Source organism: Balaenoptera ricei, chromosome 8 (genome assembly GCF_028023285.1).
Source record: "Balaenoptera ricei isolate mBalRic1 chromosome 8, mBalRic1.hap2, whole genome shotgun sequence".
In the NCBI taxonomy this organism is placed as follows: Eukaryota; Metazoa; Chordata; class Mammalia; order Artiodactyla; family Balaenopteridae; genus Balaenoptera; species Balaenoptera ricei.
Genome location: NC_082646.1, coordinates 67026517 through 67045500, shown reverse-complemented (window position 1 = coordinate 67045500; position 18984 = coordinate 67026517). Strand labels below are relative to the sequence as shown.

The window sequence follows — 18984 nt, the reverse complement described above, 5'->3', positions numbered from 1 at the left end:
GAGCCACAACTACTGAGCCTGTGAGCCGCAACTACTGAAGCCCATGCGCCTAGAGCCCATGCTCCGCAACAAAGAGCAGCCCCCGTTCGCCACAACTAAAGAAAGCCTGCGAGCAACAACAGAGACCCAATGCAGCCAAAAATAAATAAATAAAAATAAATAAATCTATAAAAATTATTTTAAAAAAAATGAATAGGTATATTATGACCACATCAAGATCCATTAAGTGTGAACTTTTTTTGAAAGTTTTTACATGATCAGATCTATGCTGCAGGAAGAATAAGGTCCTGAAGCAGTATGAAGAATGTAATTCTAGGATAGATGACTATTAAAACATTACAAGTAGAAAACTATTATTACAACAGGTAATAATAAGCCTGAAAAACTTCTACTCCACAGGTAGCTCCCCTTACTCCCCAAAATAAGTCAAACTACAAAAGAAAAAAAAAAAAAAATGAAAGGCATACATATAACATAAACAAATTTCCCCTGACCCTACTACCTTTTTAACCTACAAACTTATTCCTACCCCCTTACTAGCATTTCACTCACTAACCCTGTAATCAGAAATTGTTTTCCCCAAGGTTGCCAATATTTTTAAAGCTCCCCTCCCCTGCCCCCACCAAACTCATTTTGCTTTAACTTCCCTCATTTAGAAATATCAACAACCCTCTTTTTCTAATAGCTTTTTAACTTATTACAAAAGGAATTCATGTTCACTGGTAGAAAATTTATGAAATTCATTTAAGGAAAAAGGAAAAAGGAAACTATACCTACAACCAATCCTCTTACTTGAAATTCCTTTTCTTGGCACCCTTTGGCTTTTCTGCACAATTCTCCGTCTCCTTTTCCCTATGTTTCTCAATGTCCCCAAAATGGGCATGGCCCAAAGGGTATGCAGCCCTCCAGTCCACCCCACACCTCTGGATCACACTCCTTTCCTCTCAATTCACCTGCAGAAGAAAAATCACTTTTCCATTACTGCTTTCTCTCCTAAACTTCAGTGCCACATTCCCAATTGCCTACTAGACATTTTCTCCTTGGTGTTTCCAGCTCCTCGAACCAGACAGACTGTAGTCATGCTTTCTCCAATATCAATTTCCCTTCTAGACCCACATTTTCCAATGTAATCACCTAATGTCAATATCTTTAAGGCTTACTCTTTAAGAGGTAACTTTTTATTAATTCTCGCCATTTTGTAATGTAAACCAAACAGACCTTCAATTAGTTACTGTACTTTACATCATTTATAAGGAGGAGAGGCGCTTAAGGGCACTATGACATCAGAGTTTACATAAAATGAATACAACCAGGTAATTTCAAGAACCAAGGAATTTCTACCCTCTCTGCTTTACTAAAGAAGTTGACAAAGGCAAATACTGTATCTATTTTACCTACATGAAATATGAGGCATAGTGAGGTTAAGGCAGTGTAGTGGTAAAACCGGGACCAGGTTGAGGCTCTTCACTGTGTCCTCCTGCCTTTCATTAAATTGCGGTAATGCTTTCCAATTAAGGAGTTTTTAAAAAACTTCTTAATTATAAATTACCTAGCGACCAAAAAAAAAAGCGCCCACTTTAAATCAAGCTCATCGTTAACGTGCCACTGACAGAAACAATAAATAATGCATGCATCTATTTCTGAAAAAGAAAATTGTTTTCTTACAAATATTAATATGGTATTATCTTTCTTTCAGATCTTTAACATGTTCTGTCACTGAATAACTTCCTGTCTAACAGTCCAAGAATCCAGGAACTTTCCCTCTCCAAAATTCACAACAGGATCTACTTCATGATATTCCTAATTAAAGAATGTTAACCTGCTCAAACTACAAACCATTCTACCTTCCAAAAATATACACCATAACCTCATAAATATTTGCTGAATTTCTAGACTTGCTAAATTGTCCTATAAACGTGCCGTCATTTTGCACTTTTCCAGACCTAAGATTTTCATTGATTAAACATTTCATAAGCCTTTAATAAAATAAAATCAAATTAACCATTTATAAATAAATATATAACTTTCAGTTGTAACAGTAACCATCTGTGAAGACAGCAGATGTAACTTAGGTAGTTCGTGAATTTTAAAGATAAACACAAAATATCAAGAAACTTATCAAAGCTATGTCTTCTTACTTTTTTTCACATAAAGCACGTGAAAAAGCAGCATTTCTGCTTACATAAGCATTTTACAGCAAATAAGCTTAGGAACTGAGGGTTTAAAAGAGATTTAAATGAGATTTATGGTTAGGAAAAATTTCAGTTTTAGGAGATAAGAGGTTAACAGGAGGGGTGAGCAGCATGAGTAAAGGTTTGCATATAGAAAGGTTTCCACTGAAGAACACTGGCAGCTAAAGCAGGAAGAAAGCAGCGATATTGTTCTCTGTTATAATAATCTGCCAAAAACCTCCAGACATTATTTTCTTTATCTTAAAAATGAAAAAAACAAGTATTTCTGAGTGTGTGTGCTCGTGCGCGCGTACAGATAGGAAAGGACAGTCTTTGTATTCAAGAGCAAATAGTCTGGAATATAAGAAACAATGTTGAATGAATACCAAATGCACATATTTTAGATTAGCTAAACAAATTTTTTAAAATTGCACTTTTAGATATACTAGAATATATAGTATAGAATTTAAATGAGAAGTGACAGATGTCTGTAACACAAACCTACTTTAACAATTCAAAGATGAGTATTCTTAACATTCTTAACATTATTCAAGGGCTTCCTTGGTGGCGCAGTGGTTAAGAATCCGCCTGCCAATGCTGGGGACACGGGTTCGAGCCCAGGTCCGGGAGGATCCCACATGCCGCGGAGCAACTAAGCCCATGCGCCACAGCTACTGAGCCTGCGCTCTAGAGCCCACGAGCCACAACTACTTAAGGCCGAGCACCTAGAGCCCGTGCTCCGCAACAAGAGAAGCCACTGCACTGAGAAGCCTGCACACCGCAACGAAAAGTAGCCCCCCCTCGCCGCAACTAGAGAAAGCCTGCACGCAGCAACAAAGACCCAACTCAGCCAAAAATAAATAAATAAACATATTAAAAAAGAGAAACAAAAAAAAATTTCTATTATTCAAGTTCTTATTTCTCTTTGCACTCAACAAACATTTACTATAGAGAGCCTATAATGTGGCAGGCACTGTGCTTATAAGAGTGCCAATGGGGCTTCCCTGGTGGCGCAGTGGTTGAGAGTCTGCCTGCCGGTGCAGGGGACGCGGGTTCGAGCCCTGGTCTGGGAGGATCCCACATGCCGCGGAGCAACTGGGCCCGTGAGCCACAGCTGCTGAGCCTGCGCGTCTGGAGCCTGTGCTCCGCAACAGGAGAGGCCGCGATAGTGAGAGGCCTGCGCACCGCGATGAGGAGTGGCCCCCGCTTGTCACAACTAGAGAAAGCCCTCGTACAGAAACTAAGACCCAACACAGCCAAAAATAAATTAAAAAAAAAAAAAAAAAAAGAGTGCCAATTTTCATGCTGCAATAATTCTATGTACTAGTGAGCTCGGTGTCCAAATAATATGTACTTGTATTCTTTCTCCATCAGTGCTGATCATCTGCCACTGAGATGAACAACTACAAAGTTAGTAGACTGAGATAGGAAGTGAAACGTATTGCATGTCGGATTGGTTAATCAATTGGCACTTAAACAGTAATTCAAATAATCTGGAGAGAACTTAGTAGGTGCCAAACACTTTCCTAAAATTTTTACATTCATCATCTCACTCAACCCACAGAACACAATGACATACCATAGTAACATAAGGAAAATGATGGTTAGAGGTTAAGTAATTTTAACACCCCACAGCTAGTGCAGAAATCTTCAGTAGTTAAAAAAAAAAAAAAAAAATCAAAATGGTTTTCTTCAGTCTTTGAGGCAAAGCTTGTTATACAAACATATTTCAAATTGGGACATGAGAGAGAACAATGGGTTCCAAATTACAGCAGAGGTTCAAAAAAAAAAATCAAAATTCATAACACACTACAAAGTAAGTGGGGAATACTAAATCAGATTTATCTTGAAAATATCTGCCAAAAAGTGTCCTTACTGTGGTCTTTAACAGTCTTACAGAACTTTATCTATATGTAACATAAAAAACATATAAACAGGGACTTCCCTGGTGGCACAGTGATTAAGAATCCACCTGCCAATGCAGAGGACACGGGTTCCAGCCCTGGTCCGGGAAGATCCCACACGCCGCGGAGCAACTAAGCCTGTGCGCCACAACTACTGAGTCTGCGCTCTAGAGCCCGCGAGCCACAACTACTGAAGCCCGTGCGCCTAGAGCCCGTGCTCTGCAGCAAGAAAAGCCACCGCAATGAGAAGCCCGTGCACCGCGACGAAGAGTAACCCCCGTTTTCCGCAACTAGGGAAAGCCCGTGCGCAGCAACAAAGACCCAACGCAGCTAAAAATAAACAAAATAAATAAATAAAATTAAAAAAGAAAAAAAGCACCCTTAAAATCCTTGAAGTGGAGGTGGTTGTAAGACATCTAAAGCCTATACTGTTCTCTATTATAACAGGAAGTCAGTAAAGCCTGCCATCAACAACCAAAGAGTTGCAGTAACAAAACACAATAATTCCTGACCTCATGAAACTCAAAAATTATACTGGGGAAACAATAAGTAAAATACATATGATAAATAAGTGACACAGAGAAAAATAAACAAGTGAAGGCAGACAGGGAGCATGGTAGTCAGGCCACTCTTCAGGGATACGGAGACAGTTGAACAGTGATAGAAGTTTCTGGGAGACAACTGAGTAGAAGGAGTTCCAAGCAGATGGAACAGTTAAGTGCAATCGCTCTGAGACAAGGGCACTTCTGGTTTTGTTTTTAAACCATCTGCACTCTAATACTTCGATAACATTTACAATTTTTATAGAGTTAGTGATTACTTCACTTAACTGAAGAGGTCCATTCAAATGGCAATGATCTTTTTCTTGTAACTAAATGAACCAAAATGTAGCTTCAGTTGAATGAGACATCACGGACTGATTGGTTCACCCTATTTTATCCAAAGCAAGAAGAGCTTGCCAGAAATAAAATGCCACTTCCTCCTTCTTACTACAGTAAAGCTTCTTCAAGACTTATCTGGGATCTATTTCCTAAATCAAGGTTCTGCCACAAGAAAGTCAAAGCAAGAACTATTCAAATGGAAGCACTTCATTAAAATGGAATCAAGATTAGAAATGAGAATATTCTAATTAATGGAAAAGTTGTCTTAGGAAAATTACTAAAAAATCTAGGTGTAATGACAGAAAGAAATTTGCGGGCTTCCCTGGTGGCGCAGTGGTTGAGAATCTGCCTGCCAATGCAGGGGACACGGGTTCGAGCCCTGGTCTGGGAAGATCCCACATGCCGCGGAGCAACTGGGCCCGTGAGCCACAACTACTGAGCCTGCGTGTCTGCAACTGGGCCTGTGAGCCACAACTACTGAGCCTGCGCGTCTGGAGCTTGTGCTCCGCAACGAGCGGCCGCGATAGTGAGAGGCCCGCGCACCGCGATGAAGAGTGGCCCCCGCTCGCCGCAACTAGAGAAAGCCCTCGCACAGAAACGAAGACCCAACACAGCCCCAAAATAATAAATAAATAAATAAAATTATAAAAAAAAAAAAAAAAAAAGAAATTTGCAAAATGTAAACATTTAACCATCACAGAAATACAGGCCAGATACCAAATTTTTTTTGAAAGAAAAGATAAGCAGTGTTCACTACTCCAGAGTATTTCAAAACCCTAACAGCAGCTTAAGGGTTAAGTAGTAAATGCTTTGAATACTATTTTGATTATTTATCTTCTAAAAACTAGCTTGTGAAATACTTACCCCAGGTCTCTACTACAAGATGTTAGTACACACAACTGAACATTCAATACTTGCTTGAGGAATAAATGAATTTCAAATTTGCAGAAAGTATCACTTACCCAATTTTTCTACAAGGGAACCAATTTTTTCAAATAATAATTTTTAAAATTAATATTTACACACAAGTATTTTAGTCAAAATAATGTGCTTTTAGGGCAAAGTCATGGTAGAAATCACTATGACTAAACTTTTAGTGTGTCTAGGTTTATATATGCATTAGCACATCATCAACAAAATAATGTTCATCTTAACCTGTGTCTATCACAGAACAAATCAAAATAAAAAGCAATACACAACTCCCTCTGTGGTTTAGTAATGGTTCAAAGTGGGAATTTCTTTCAAATCACTATTTTATATCCAAAAGAAATCTATCCTCCTCCTAAGGTTGTCTTCAAGCCTATGAATTTCAGCATCATTCTTGGCAAGATCTAATGGTCTTATTCACATATAAAATAGATTTAACTTTTTATTTTTAAATAATTTTACACTTAATTTGTCTATACTCCGTGGGTGGTCTTCTTAAAATTTAAGTTCCCTGAGGCCAGGAATCTCTAAAACAGCATTGTACATTGAAGATGTTCAATTATCAATACTTCTGGAAGTCAATATAAATAATGTTTTTAAATAATTTACCCATCAGCTAAGAAGAGCATAAACTAACTTAATTTCTATTTTAACGAGGGACTTCTCTTTATGTACAAAAAAAAAAAGTACACTAAACCTCACTAAAGCTGGGCAAATTCATAGGAAGGCATAGGAAGTGACAGCGATCCTTTAAAGAAGCCTTTAAAATACTCACTAAAATATAAGAAGTTACAGAAATTTAGAAACAAAAGAATGAAACTGAAAAGAGTACAATAAAATACCCACATAATAAGGCTCTTTTCCAAACGGTGGTCTCCTCCAAAAATATGGGAAAAAAAGAAACCAACACTCAGAGAGTTGACATGGAGCTTGACATGTTTCAAGGCACTCTGTCTTACATCGTCTCCCTTGACTGTCACAGCAAACCCTGTGGCCTAATTTTATGAATGGGAAAAACTCAGCGTCGAAAGGTTAAGAGACTTGCCCAAGGTCAGTCAAGAAATTAGTGGTACAGCTCTACCTGGAAGGGTGCACTTCACCTGACACCCTGCACTAAATCGCGCTGCCTCCCCGACTGAGGCGTTAACAGAGTAGAAGAGCAGTGAATCAGACTCCCATGGGTATCCCGCACTCCCCGCACCCTGCCTAAGAAGCGGGGGCTCGCCTCTGAGAGCTGTCCCTAGCAACTCAGCCGGAGAGGAGAAAGTTGTGCAGATCATCGATCAGCCCAGGGAAGTGACAAGCTGACAGGCACAGCCCCCAGTGGGACTAGCTCTGCATTCCCAGGAGCCCCTCCGAATCCGGCGCCAGCGAGACTGCTGCCGGAAACGTCTGAAAAACCTCCCGGTGACTTTCGCCCCCTCCTGGGCGCGAGGAACGAGCTGGGAATGAGCCAGAGGGCGGCCGGCCACCCGAGCCAGCCATGTGTCCAGCCCGTCACGCCCGCCTCGCCCCAGCCGGCTCTTCATGCCTCGATCGCAGCCAGAGGCCCAGCTCAGGATCAGACGCAAAGGCTGCCTTGGCCGCCGCCGCCACCACCGCCGCAGCAGCCTGAGGGCCCCGGCGTGGCACTCGCCGTCAGGTCCCCGCCCCACGGCTCCAGTTGGGCCCCTCAGCGACGCCGTCCCCGCCTCTGGCCAGGCCCGGAGGGCTCGGCCTGCCACAGTCCTCCCGCCCGCCCGCCGTCGCCGCCGCCAGCCCGGCGTCCTTACTTCATTGAGCTGGCGCTCCGCGGCCTCACGCAGGGCTGGGTCCATGGTGCCCCGCAGGGCCTCGATAATGGTGTTGGGGTCCATCGCAGGGCGGACGCAGTCAAACCCGGGGATCGGGTACTACTGGGCCAGGAATAGCGCCGCTCACTGCGCACATGGACCCGCCGCGCTCCGCAGCGGCAACCGGCGCGAAAGGAAAGAGAAGCGCCAAGGCCCCGGATAGAACCTCTTCTCTTCGGCGTGGAGGCGGGAGATGCTCCGGCCACTTCCTGTCGGCGCGCCCCTGGAGCACTTTGGGAGATGTAGTCCACTTGGGCAGTCCGCAGCCCACGTGGCCCTGAGCTGTCGCTCCTACAGACGAGACCTGCTCTTCAGAAAAAGAAAAATGTTCAAACTTCACAGAAAGAAAATTAAAACAATCAGTTACAAAGATCTCACATAATAATATACCTATGGTAACCATAAGGTAAGGCTGATGCAATGTGTGATGCTAGTAGCTGTGTAATTGAAGGAAGCCTTTTGAAAAGCAATTTGAGATGTGTTACTAAATGCCATAAAAATGTTTATAATCTTTGACCCAACTAATCCCATTTATGACACTTTATCCTAAGGAAATAACATAAAGGGTTAAATGAGCTTTATGTGTAAAACGTGTTTATCACATTACATATTTATAATCAAATACTAAAATTATGGGGTTTTTGGTTTGTTTTTTTTGTTTGTTTTTTGAGTATCCAAATTTTGGCACAGACTTTATACAGATCACCTCTAAATGCAGAATAAAAGCATAATCCCTATTAAAATCCACCTTCTTTAAACAGTCAAACATTTTCAGAAAGGTTAAATAACTTGCCCAAGGTCACTTAGTAAGAGGTTCGCCTAGGATTTCAAACCAAGGATGTTTCTGTTTTCAAAGTTTTCATTCTCTCCAATGAATCAGTCTGCCTCTCAAAAGAAATGTGGAACCCTAGGGGAATGGTTAAGCAAATTACAGGAATCCAGTCAATTAAATTTTTCACAGTCACCAAAAATTACAAATGTAACAACACTAAAACATTTATATATAGATACAGCTTTGTAACATAGACAAAAACTGGGAAACAAGGCTGGCAAATGAAAGTAACTGATTTTCTAGCATGGTGAGATTTTCAGTAATTTCCTTTCATACCTGTTATTGTTGTAATAAAGTTATGTAAATGTATTTACTTAAAATGAATCATAAGCCTTCAAATACAATTTGTTAAAAGATCACTTATTGTTTTTACTTTATACAAAAAGGAAAAACGGAGACACAAAAGGCTTTCCCTGGAATAGTGGGCTTTGCAATATTAATTTCTTATGTGCCAGCCACTGTGCCTGGAAGTGAGGTATAATTATTCCTGATTTACCAATGAAGACTCCAAGGCTTAGATTGTGAAAGGTCATAAGATTTTCATAATATAACCTGTAAGATCTATCATTGTATTGATACAATCTGTTTAAGAATTTCATCTCCCTATTCCATCCCTCAAATGTAAGGGCCTTGAAAATAAAGATTATGTTTTAATTCACTTTTGAATCTTCACCTCCTATCACAGAGCTTGAATATCTACTAGGAGTTCAATAAATATTTTAGTGAATAAATGAAGAAAGGAATGAGTGAACTAGTAATGACTTTTAGTTGTCAGTGGCTGAGCCAGAATTGAAACCTCAGTCTTCATGATTCCAAAGCCAGTCCTCTTTGCATTACTACATAGCTATTTTAGATTCCAGCATTGACTTGTACATAATGGAATTGTGACAATTATAGCATAGCACAATGTATGTAAAAGCACTTGACACAAAGAAGGTGCTCCAAAAATGTTAATTCCTTCTCCCTGAAACTGAAACGGTGAAGGAGTGGTGGGGGAAATACGGTTTTTAAGCTATAGTGCTGGGAACTGGGAGCCAGCAAGGTTTGCAGGTCTATAGCTGGAGTGGGGGCCTGTGCCTCATGCTTCAAAGAGAGTAGAGCTCATAGGGTACTAGACCCTGTCTAGGGAGCCAGAGTTCCTTTATCCACACAGGGAGCTTGGCTCCACGACCCTTCAGGAGTTTAGCTGGCAGAGTGATTAGCACACCCAACTAATTTGTAGGGCTTTTTAATTTTTAGCTAGTAACACACAAAATGTGACTTATATGACTGGAAATTTAGATGTGAGCTCCTCCAGGGCAGGGACCATGTCTATCTCTTTGTGGCAGACAAAGAAATGAGTGTCTGCTTGGAACTCCCTGGTGGTGCAGTAGTTAGGGCTACGTGCTTCCACTGCAGGGAGCCCAGGTTCAATCCCTGGTCAGGGAACTAAAATCCTGCATCCAGCGTGGTGCAGCGCAGCCAAAAAAACAAAAGAAAGAAAAGAAAAGAAATGAGAGTGTGCTCAATAAATACGTGTGTGAAGATTAAAAGAAAAAGCACCATGTTAGGTCAATATAAATATAAATAGATAATCTTACCTCACCCCTCAATCCCTAGTCCCAGTGCCAAAGGCAATATAGATATCTACACTTCCTTGGGCAACGTTAGTCTGAGGAATTCAGAGAAGTATAAAACACAGGGTTTCAGGGCTAGTTTTGAGCTAGGATGGGATTCCACAAAAATCAAGAAGAGATAAGGGACAATCCAGGAGTGATTTGGTTAATTGATCTTATAAACAATGGTTCTGTTGTTCAAACAGAAAAAAAACCTGTCTGGCTGCAGGTAAGAGAAAGGAAAGCGGGGTTCGGGGAGTGACCATAATAGCTATAAGGAAATGGAAAGAGTTAATCTTCCTTTTACAGCCCTCCCTTGGCGGCTTTTGTGGGTGAACACCAATGACAAGGCCCTTGATCATAAGTACCTCGCACCCAAAGGCATCTTAAGGCCCAGACTGATCTGTCTGAGGTGACTGGATTTTGTCAACAAGACATCCTATAATTACTGAAACCCCACATGCTATACTTCCTATGTTAGGCCTATTTCAGATATCCAAAACATTTCAGACAAAATTTTTCATGAAATTTAGGTTGTTCTCAATAAAGGTAATCATTATATTTGTAACTAAGTGGAATTTATTTTTACACCTTGGTTAGGTTTTTACTCTAAACAATTTAAAGTGTAGGGGGTAAAAAAAAGACATGGAAGCTAAGAAAAGAGCTACTGATTATGTTCTGAGGCACGTACAAACTGTGCTGCCTTGGGTAAAATTTTTTTATCTCATTGGCCCTCATTTTTCATTTCCATCATCTATAAAATGAGGAAATAATTCCATCCCAGACTCCGAAAATTATTCTGAGAATCCAATGAGGTTGGAAAGTGCTTTGTAATTATAAAGCTCAGTACAAACATAAATTGTTACTGGTATTAAGGAAAGGGCCGAGGAGAAAGGAAGGTAAGAGGGCAAGGAAGGAAAGTTAAAGAAAGTGAAGAAATGGGGACTTTCTGCAGAGCATCCTTCCCAGGAGTAAGTGTGCACTTTCAACAGTTTGGTATGTATATGTCCTTATAAAGCTTAGTATATGCAAGGAAAGGTAAAAGACAACCTTGTATTGATACTGTCACATGAAGACCATTTTATTGCATTTCTTTTAAGTACACTGACCTACACAAAATAGAAGTTTATGACCTAAACCATATAAAAATTTTTAAAGATCAACTTCATCAAGGTATAATTTACATACAATTCAATGAGTTTTCACAAAGTTATACACCCATGTAACACCACCATAATCGACATATAGATTCTAGCCATTAGCCCTTCCCAGTCACCTCTTACGTGCTCAGCCCCATGACACATACGCTTTCTATTCCTGTCAGTTAGATTTGCCTTTCCTAGAGCTTCATATAAATGGAAGCATTCAGTAAGCACTTTTTATGTCTGGCTTTTTTTTTTTTTTTTCCACTCACTGTAGCACTTCTGAGATTATTTCTATGATGTTGAGTACATCAGGTCATCCTTGTTGCTAAATGGCAGTCCATTGACTGGACGTACAACAATTATCCATTCATCTGTGGCCCTTTGAGTCATTTCCAGTTTTTGCCTATTGTGAATAAAGCTGATATGTACATTTGTGTACAAATCTTTGCGTGGATATATGTTTTCATATCTCTGGTGAATAGCTAAGAATGGAAAGGCTGGTTTGTATTGTAAGTGTATATGTCACTTTATAAGATACTGCCGAACGATTTCTGAAATTGTTGTACAATTTTACATTCCCACCAGCCATCATGGACATTTCATTGTTCCACATCTCATCAACAGTTTGAATTCTCAGTCTTTTCAAGTGTGTCTAGGGACTTCCCTGTTGGTCCAGTGGGTGAGACTCTGTGCTCCCAACGCAGGGGACCCGGGTTTGATCGCTGGTCAGGGAACTAGATCCCGCAGGCTGCAGCTAAGACCCGGCACAGCCAAATAAATAAAAATAATAATTTAAGTCTATCTAGTGCAGTGGATGTGTAATGATATGTACAAGATGCATTTCTCTGATGACTTAATAATGTTCAGCATCTTTTCATGTGCTATTATATATATTTGTATCATCTTTTGAAAAGTAACTGTTTTGCCTGTCTTTTTTTTTTTTTTGGTCATGCCACGTGGCTTTTGGGATCTTAGTTCCCTGACCAGGGATTGAACCACCAGGCCACGGCAGTGAAAGCGCTGAAAGCACCAGGGAATTTCCTGTTTTGACTGGTTTTTTTGTTTTGTTTTGTTTTTAATATTTATTTAGTTATTTATTTGGCTGTGCCAGGTCTTAGTTGTGGCACTTGGGATCTTCATTGCCGCACGCGGGATCTTTAGTTGTGGCATGCAGGACCTAGTTCTCTGAATAGGGATCGAACCCAGTCCTCCTGCACTGGGAGCTCCGAATCTTAACCACTGGACCACCAGGGAAGTTCCTTGCCTGTTTTTAAAATTGGATTGTTGCCTTACTGCTATTGGGTTGTAAGATACTCTGGGTACAATTCTTTCTGTCAAATTTCTGTTTTGTGAATATTTTCTTTCGGTTTGTGTCTTAATTTTCTTAACTGATCTTTCAAAAAACGATTTTCTATTTTGATAAAGTCCAATTTATCTATTGTTTCTTTCATAATTGTGCTTTTTGTGTTCTATGTAAGAAATCTTTCTCACCTTAAGATTGTAAAGATTTTCCCTTACGTTTTCTCCTAGAAATTTACAGTTTTAGCATTTATGTTTTGGTTTATGATCTAATGTGAATTAATTTTTTGTGTGTATGGTGTGAGGTAAGCATTGAAGTTAATTGTTTCTGCATATGGATAGATATCCAGTTAGTACAGCACAGTTGGTTAAAAAGCTTACCCTTTAACCATTGACTTACTTGGTCACTTTGTTGAAAAATCAGTTGCCCAAATACATATGTGAAGATCTATGTTTGAATTATCTGTTCTGTTCCATTGATCTATTTATCTGTCCCTATGCCAATATCACAACGTCTTGAGTCTTTTTTTTTTTTTGAGAATTGTAAAGTCTTTTTTTATTGTCTCTGCTGAGAGGAGTCTACCATCTGTTAATCTGAATATTTGTGCTTCCAATATTTTGCTTTTTTAAAAATTTAAATCACTTAATTACCAAAAAAAAAAAAGTATAGTCTATGTCTGTGAACATTTCTAGACTGATAACTGGGAATTTTCAGTTGTGCTTGTAAGTTTCTTAAATAATGCCAACTGATAATGACATCACTAACTTTGATACCCTATTATTCTTATTTTCTGCTTTAAACAACTGTAACCATTACCTTTTAAATAACCTGAGTCAAGTAACTTAATTGCACCCCATTACAATTACACTCTCAAACTGGGCAAAAGTTTTGTTTAGCTGTTCATACCATCATTTCCTCTACCTTTCCCCTTCCCTACAACCCCTGTGTGAATTCTCTTTTTTTTTTTTTTTTTTGTGGAAGTGCAAAGTTCTGTTTACCTTGAATCCCACCCCCAAAGGCCTGTCCTTCAGAGTCACAAAGACGGAGCCTTAGAACTGATATGTAAGAACTGTAACTTATGTTATACGAATTCCATTGAAACAGACACACAAAACAGTCTACAGGGTGTCCATAAAGCTGGAAACATAGGTAAATATATATAATGCAATTGAAGATATTTTCAAAGTGTAAAATACACACACACACACACACACACACACACACACACAATGCTTCCAGACTTTATGTAGAATGGAAATCAAGTTCCGCATACCTGGAATCCTGTTAAGTGTCACCCAGAAATGTTCATCAGGAGAGTAGGTGTCCTTCAACCACCCAAGTAAATCAATGGCCCTCTGGTCTTGGAGAACAAAATTAGCAAATTCTCTTGTACGGGCTACATAGGTGGAGCCAAAGTAAATGGTGAGATTATGGGGAGGAGACATTTTTCTTATCCAAGTACACAGCATGAAGGAAAACAATTGGTATTTCTGCTCCAAGTGCATAAATCTGGTCCTTCTGATAACATGAGGAGGAGGCAGCACCCCTGGGGTGACATTTTTCCCTTTAAATCCTTTTATACACTGAACGATCTCCCTGTTGGTTTTCAGGGGGAAATCTTTTTTTTTTTTTTTATATATAACAGGTTCTTATTAGTCATCAATTTTATCCACATCAGTGTATACATGTCAATCCCAATCGCCCAATTCATCCCACCCCCACCCCCCTGCGGCTATCCCCCCTTGGTGTCCATATGTTTGTTCTCTACATCTGTGTCTCAATTTCTGCCCTGCAAACCGGTTTATCTGTACCATTTTTCTAGGTTCCACATACATGCGTTAATATACGATATTTGTTTTTCTCTTTCTGACTTACTTCACTCTGTATGACAGTCTCTAGATCCATCCACGTCTCAAGAAATGACCCAATTTCGTTCCTTTTTATGGCTGAGTAATATTCCATTCTATATATGTACCACATCTTCTTTATCCGTTCGTCTGTCGATGGGCATTTAGGTTGCTTCCATGACCTGGCTATAGTAAATAGTGCTGCAATGAACATTGGGGTGCATGTGTCTTTTTGAATTATGGTTTTCTCTGGGTATATGCCCAGTAGTGGGATTGCTGGATCATATGGTAATTCTATTTTTAGTTTTTTAAGGAACCTCCATACTGTTCTCCATAGTGGCTTTATCAGTTTACATTCCCACCAACAGTGCAAGAGGGTTCCCTTTTCGCCACACCCTCTCCAGCATTTGCTGTTTGTAGATTTTCTGATGAAGCCCATTCTAACTGGTGTGAGGTGATACCTCACTGTAGTTTTGATTTGCATTTCTCTAATAATTACTGATGTTGAGCAGCTTTTCATGTGCTTCTTGGCCATCTGTATGTCTTCTTTGGAGAAATGTCTATTTAGGTCTTCTGCCCATTTTTGGATTGGGTTGTTTGATTTTTTAATATTGAGGTGCATGAGCTGTTTATATATTTTGGAGATTAATCCTTTGTGATTCGTTTCCAAATATTTTCTCCCATTCTGATGGTTGTCTCTTCGTCTTGTTTATGGTTTCCTTTGATGTGCAAAAGCTTTGAAGTTTCATTAGGTCCCATTTGTTTATTTTTGTTTTTACTTCCATTACTCTAGGAGGTGGGTCAAAAAAGATCTTGCTGTGATTTATGTCAAAGAGAGTTCTTCCTATGTTTTCCTCTAAGAGTTTTATAGTGTCCGGTCTTACATTTAGGTCTCTAATCCATTTTGAGTTTATTTTTGTGTATGGTGTTCTAATTTCATTCTTTTACATGTAGCTGTCCAGTTTTCCGAGCACCACTTATTGAAGAGGCTGTCTTTTCTCCATTGTATATCCTTGCCTCCTTTGTCATAGATTAGTTGACCATAGGTGCGTGGGTTTACCTCTGGGCTTTCTATCTTGTTCCATTGATCTATGTTTCTGTTTTTGTGCCAGTACCATATTATCTTGATTACTGTAGCTTTGTAGTATAGTCTGAAGTCAGGGAATCTGATTCCTCCAGCTCTGTTTTTTTCCCTCAAGACTGCTTTGGCTATTCGGGGTCTTTTGTGTCTCCATACAAATTTTAAGATTTTTTGTTCTAGTTCCGTAAAAAATGCCATAGGTAATTTGATAGGGATTGCATTGGATCTGTAGATTGCTTTGGGTAGTATAGTCATTTTCACAATATTGATTCTTCCAATCCAAGAACATGGTATATCTCTCCATCTGTTGGTATCATCTTTAATTTCTTTCACCAGTGTCTTATAGTTTTCTGCATACAGGTCTTTTGTCTCCCTAGGTAGGTTTATTCCTAGGTATTTTATTCTTTTTGTTGCAGTGGTAAATGGGAGTGTTTCCTTAATTTCTCTTTCAGATTTTTCATCATTAGTGTATAGGAATGCAAGAGATTTCTGTGCACTAATTTTGTATCCTGCAACCTTACCAGATTCATTGATTAGCTCTAGTAGTTTTCTGGTGGCAGTTTTAGGATTCTCTATATATAGTATCATGTCATCTGCAAACAGTGACAGTTTTACTTCTTCTTTTCCAATTTGTATTCCTTTTATTTCTTTTTTCTCCTCTGATTGCTGCAGCTAGGACTTCCAATACTATGTTGAGTAATAGTGGTGAGAGTGGACATCCTTGTCTTGTTCCTGATCTTAGAGGAAATGCTTTCAGTTTTTCACCATTGAGAATGTTTGCTGTGGGTTTGTCGTATATGGCCTTTATTATGTTGAGGTAGGTTCCCTCTATGCCCACTTTCTGGGGAGTTTTTATCATAAATGGGTGTTGAATTTTGTCAAAAGCTCTTTCTGCATCTATTGAGATGATCATATGGTTTTTATTCTTCAATTTGTTAATATGGTGTATCACATTGATTGATTTGCATATATTGAAGAATCCTTGCATCCCTGGGATAAATCCCACTTGATCATGGTGTATGATCCTTTTAATGTGTTGTTGGATTCTGTTTGCTAGTATTTTGTTGAGGATTTTTGCATCTATATTCATCAGTGATATTGGTCTGTAATTTTCGTTTTTTGTAATATCTCTGGCTTTGGTATCAGGGTGATGGTGGCCTTGTAGAATGAGTTTGGGAGTGTTCCTTCCTCCATAATTTTTTGGAAGAGTTTGAGAAGGATGGGTGTTAGCTCTTCTCTAAATGTTTGATAGAATTCACCTGTGAAGCCATCTGGTCCTGGACTTTTGTTTGTTGGAAGATTTTTAATCACAGTTTCAATTTCATTACTTGTCATTGGTCAGTTCATATTTTCTATTTCTTCCTGGTTCAGTCTTGGAACTTTATACCTTTCTAAGAATTTGTCCATTTCTTCCAGGTTGTCCATTTTATTGGCATGGAATTGCTTGTAGTAGTGTCTTAGGATGCTTTGTATTTCTGCAGTGTCTGTTGTAACTTCTCCTTTTTCATTTCTAATTTTATTGATTTGAGTCCTCTCCCTCTTTTTCTTGATGAGTCTGGCTAATGGTTTATCAATTTTGTTTATCTTCTCAAATAGCCAGCTTTTAGTTTTATTGATCTTTGGCATTGTTTTCTTTGTTTCTATTGCATTTATTTCCACTCTGATCTTTATGATTTCTTTCCTTCTGCTAACTTTGGGTTTTGTTTGTTCTTCTTTCTCTAGTTCCTTTACGTGTAAGGTTAGATTATTTACTCGAGATTTTTCTTGTTTCTTGAGGGAGGCTTGTATAGCTATAAACTTCCCTCTTAGAACTGCTTTTGCTGCATCCCATAGGTTTTGGATCATCATGTTTTCATTGTCATCTGTCTCTAGGTATTTTTTGATTTCCTCTTTGATTTCTTCAGTGATCTCTTGGTTATTTAGTAACGTATTGTTTAGCCTCCATGTGTTTGTGTTTTTTACGTTTTTCCCCCTGTAATTCATTTCTAATTTCATAGCGTTGTGGTCAGAAAAGATGCTTCATATGATTTCAATTTTCTTAAATTTACTGAGGCTTGATTTGTGACCCAGGATGTGATCTATCCTGGAGAATGTTCCGTGCGCACCTGAGAAGAAAGTGTAATCTGCTGTTTTTGGGTGGAATGTCTTATAAATATCAATTAAATCTATCTGGTCTATTGTGTCATTTAAAGCTTCTGTTTCCTTATTTATTTTCATTTTGGATGATCTGTCCATTGGTGTAAGTGAGGTGTTAAAGTCCCCCACTATTATTGTGTTACTGTCGATTTCCTCTTTTAGAGCTGTTAGCAGTTGCCTTATGTATTGAGGTGCTCCTATGTTGGGTGCATATATATTTATAATTGTTATATTCTTCTTGGATTGATCCCTTGATCATTATGTAGTGTCCTTCCTTGTCTCTTGTAACATTCTTTATTTTAAAATCTATTTTATCTGATATGAGAATTGCTACTCCAGCTTTCTTTTGATTTCCATTTGCATGGAATATCTTTTTCCATCCCCTCACTTTCAGTCTGTATGTGTCCCTAGGTCTGAAGTGGGTCTCTTGTAGACAGCATATATATGGGTCTTGTTTTTGTATCCATTCAACAAGCCTGTGTCTTTTGGTTGGAGCATGTAATCCATTCACCTTTAAGGTAATTATTGATATGTATGTTCCTATGACCATTTTCTTAATTGTTTTGTGTTTGTTTTTGTAGGTCCTTTTCTTCTCTTTTGTTTCCCACTTAGAGAAGTTCCTTTAGCATTTGTTGTAGAGCTGGTTTGGTGGTGCTGAATTCTCTTAGCTTTTGCTTGTCTCTAAAGCTTTTGATTTCTCCATCGAATCTGAATGAGATCCTTGCTGGGTAGAGTAATCTCGGTTGTAGGTTCTTCCCTTTCATCACTTTAAGTATATCATGCGACTCCCTTCTGGCTTGTAGAGTTTCTGCTGAGAAATCAGCTGTTAACCTTATGGGAGTTCCCTTGTATGTTACTTGTTGTTTTTCCCTTGCTGCTTTCAATAATTTTTCTTTGTCTTTAATTTTTGCCAATTTGATTACTATGTGTCTCGGCGTGTTTCTCCTTGGGTTTATCCTGTATGGGACTCTGCACTTCCTGGACTTGGGTGGCTATTTCCTTTCCCATGTTAGGGAAGTTTTTGACTATAATCTCTTCAAATATTTTCTTGGGTCCTTTCTCTCTCTCTTTTCTTTCTGGGACCCCTATAATGCGAATGTTGTTGTGTTTACTGTTGTCCCAGAGGTCTCTTAGGCTTCTTCATTTCTTTTCATTCTTTTTTCTTTATTCTGTTCTGCAGCAGTGAATTCCACCATTCTGTCTTCCAGGTCACTTATCCGTTCTTCTGCCTCAGTTATTCTGCTATTGATTCCTTCTAGTGTAGTTTTCATTTCAGTTATTGTATTGTTCATCTCTGTTTGTTTGTTCATTAATTTTTCTAGGTCTTTGTTAA

General features: G+C 39.0%; 1 protein-coding gene across 1 annotated transcript in view; it reads right to left on the bottom strand.

Moving 5' to 3' along the window:
- Nucleotides 1-7902, bottom strand: part of IPO7 (importin 7) — a 47307-nt gene extending 39405 nt beyond the window's left edge. Inside the window, exon 1 of the mRNA XM_059931095.1 lies at nucleotides 7656-7902. Coding sequence (XP_059787078.1) covers nucleotides 7656-7739 — 84 coding nt within the window. The 5' untranslated portion in view covers nucleotides 7740-7902. The remainder of the gene's footprint in view (nucleotides 1-7655) is intronic.
- Between the last annotated feature and the right edge of the window lie 11082 nt (nucleotides 7903-18984).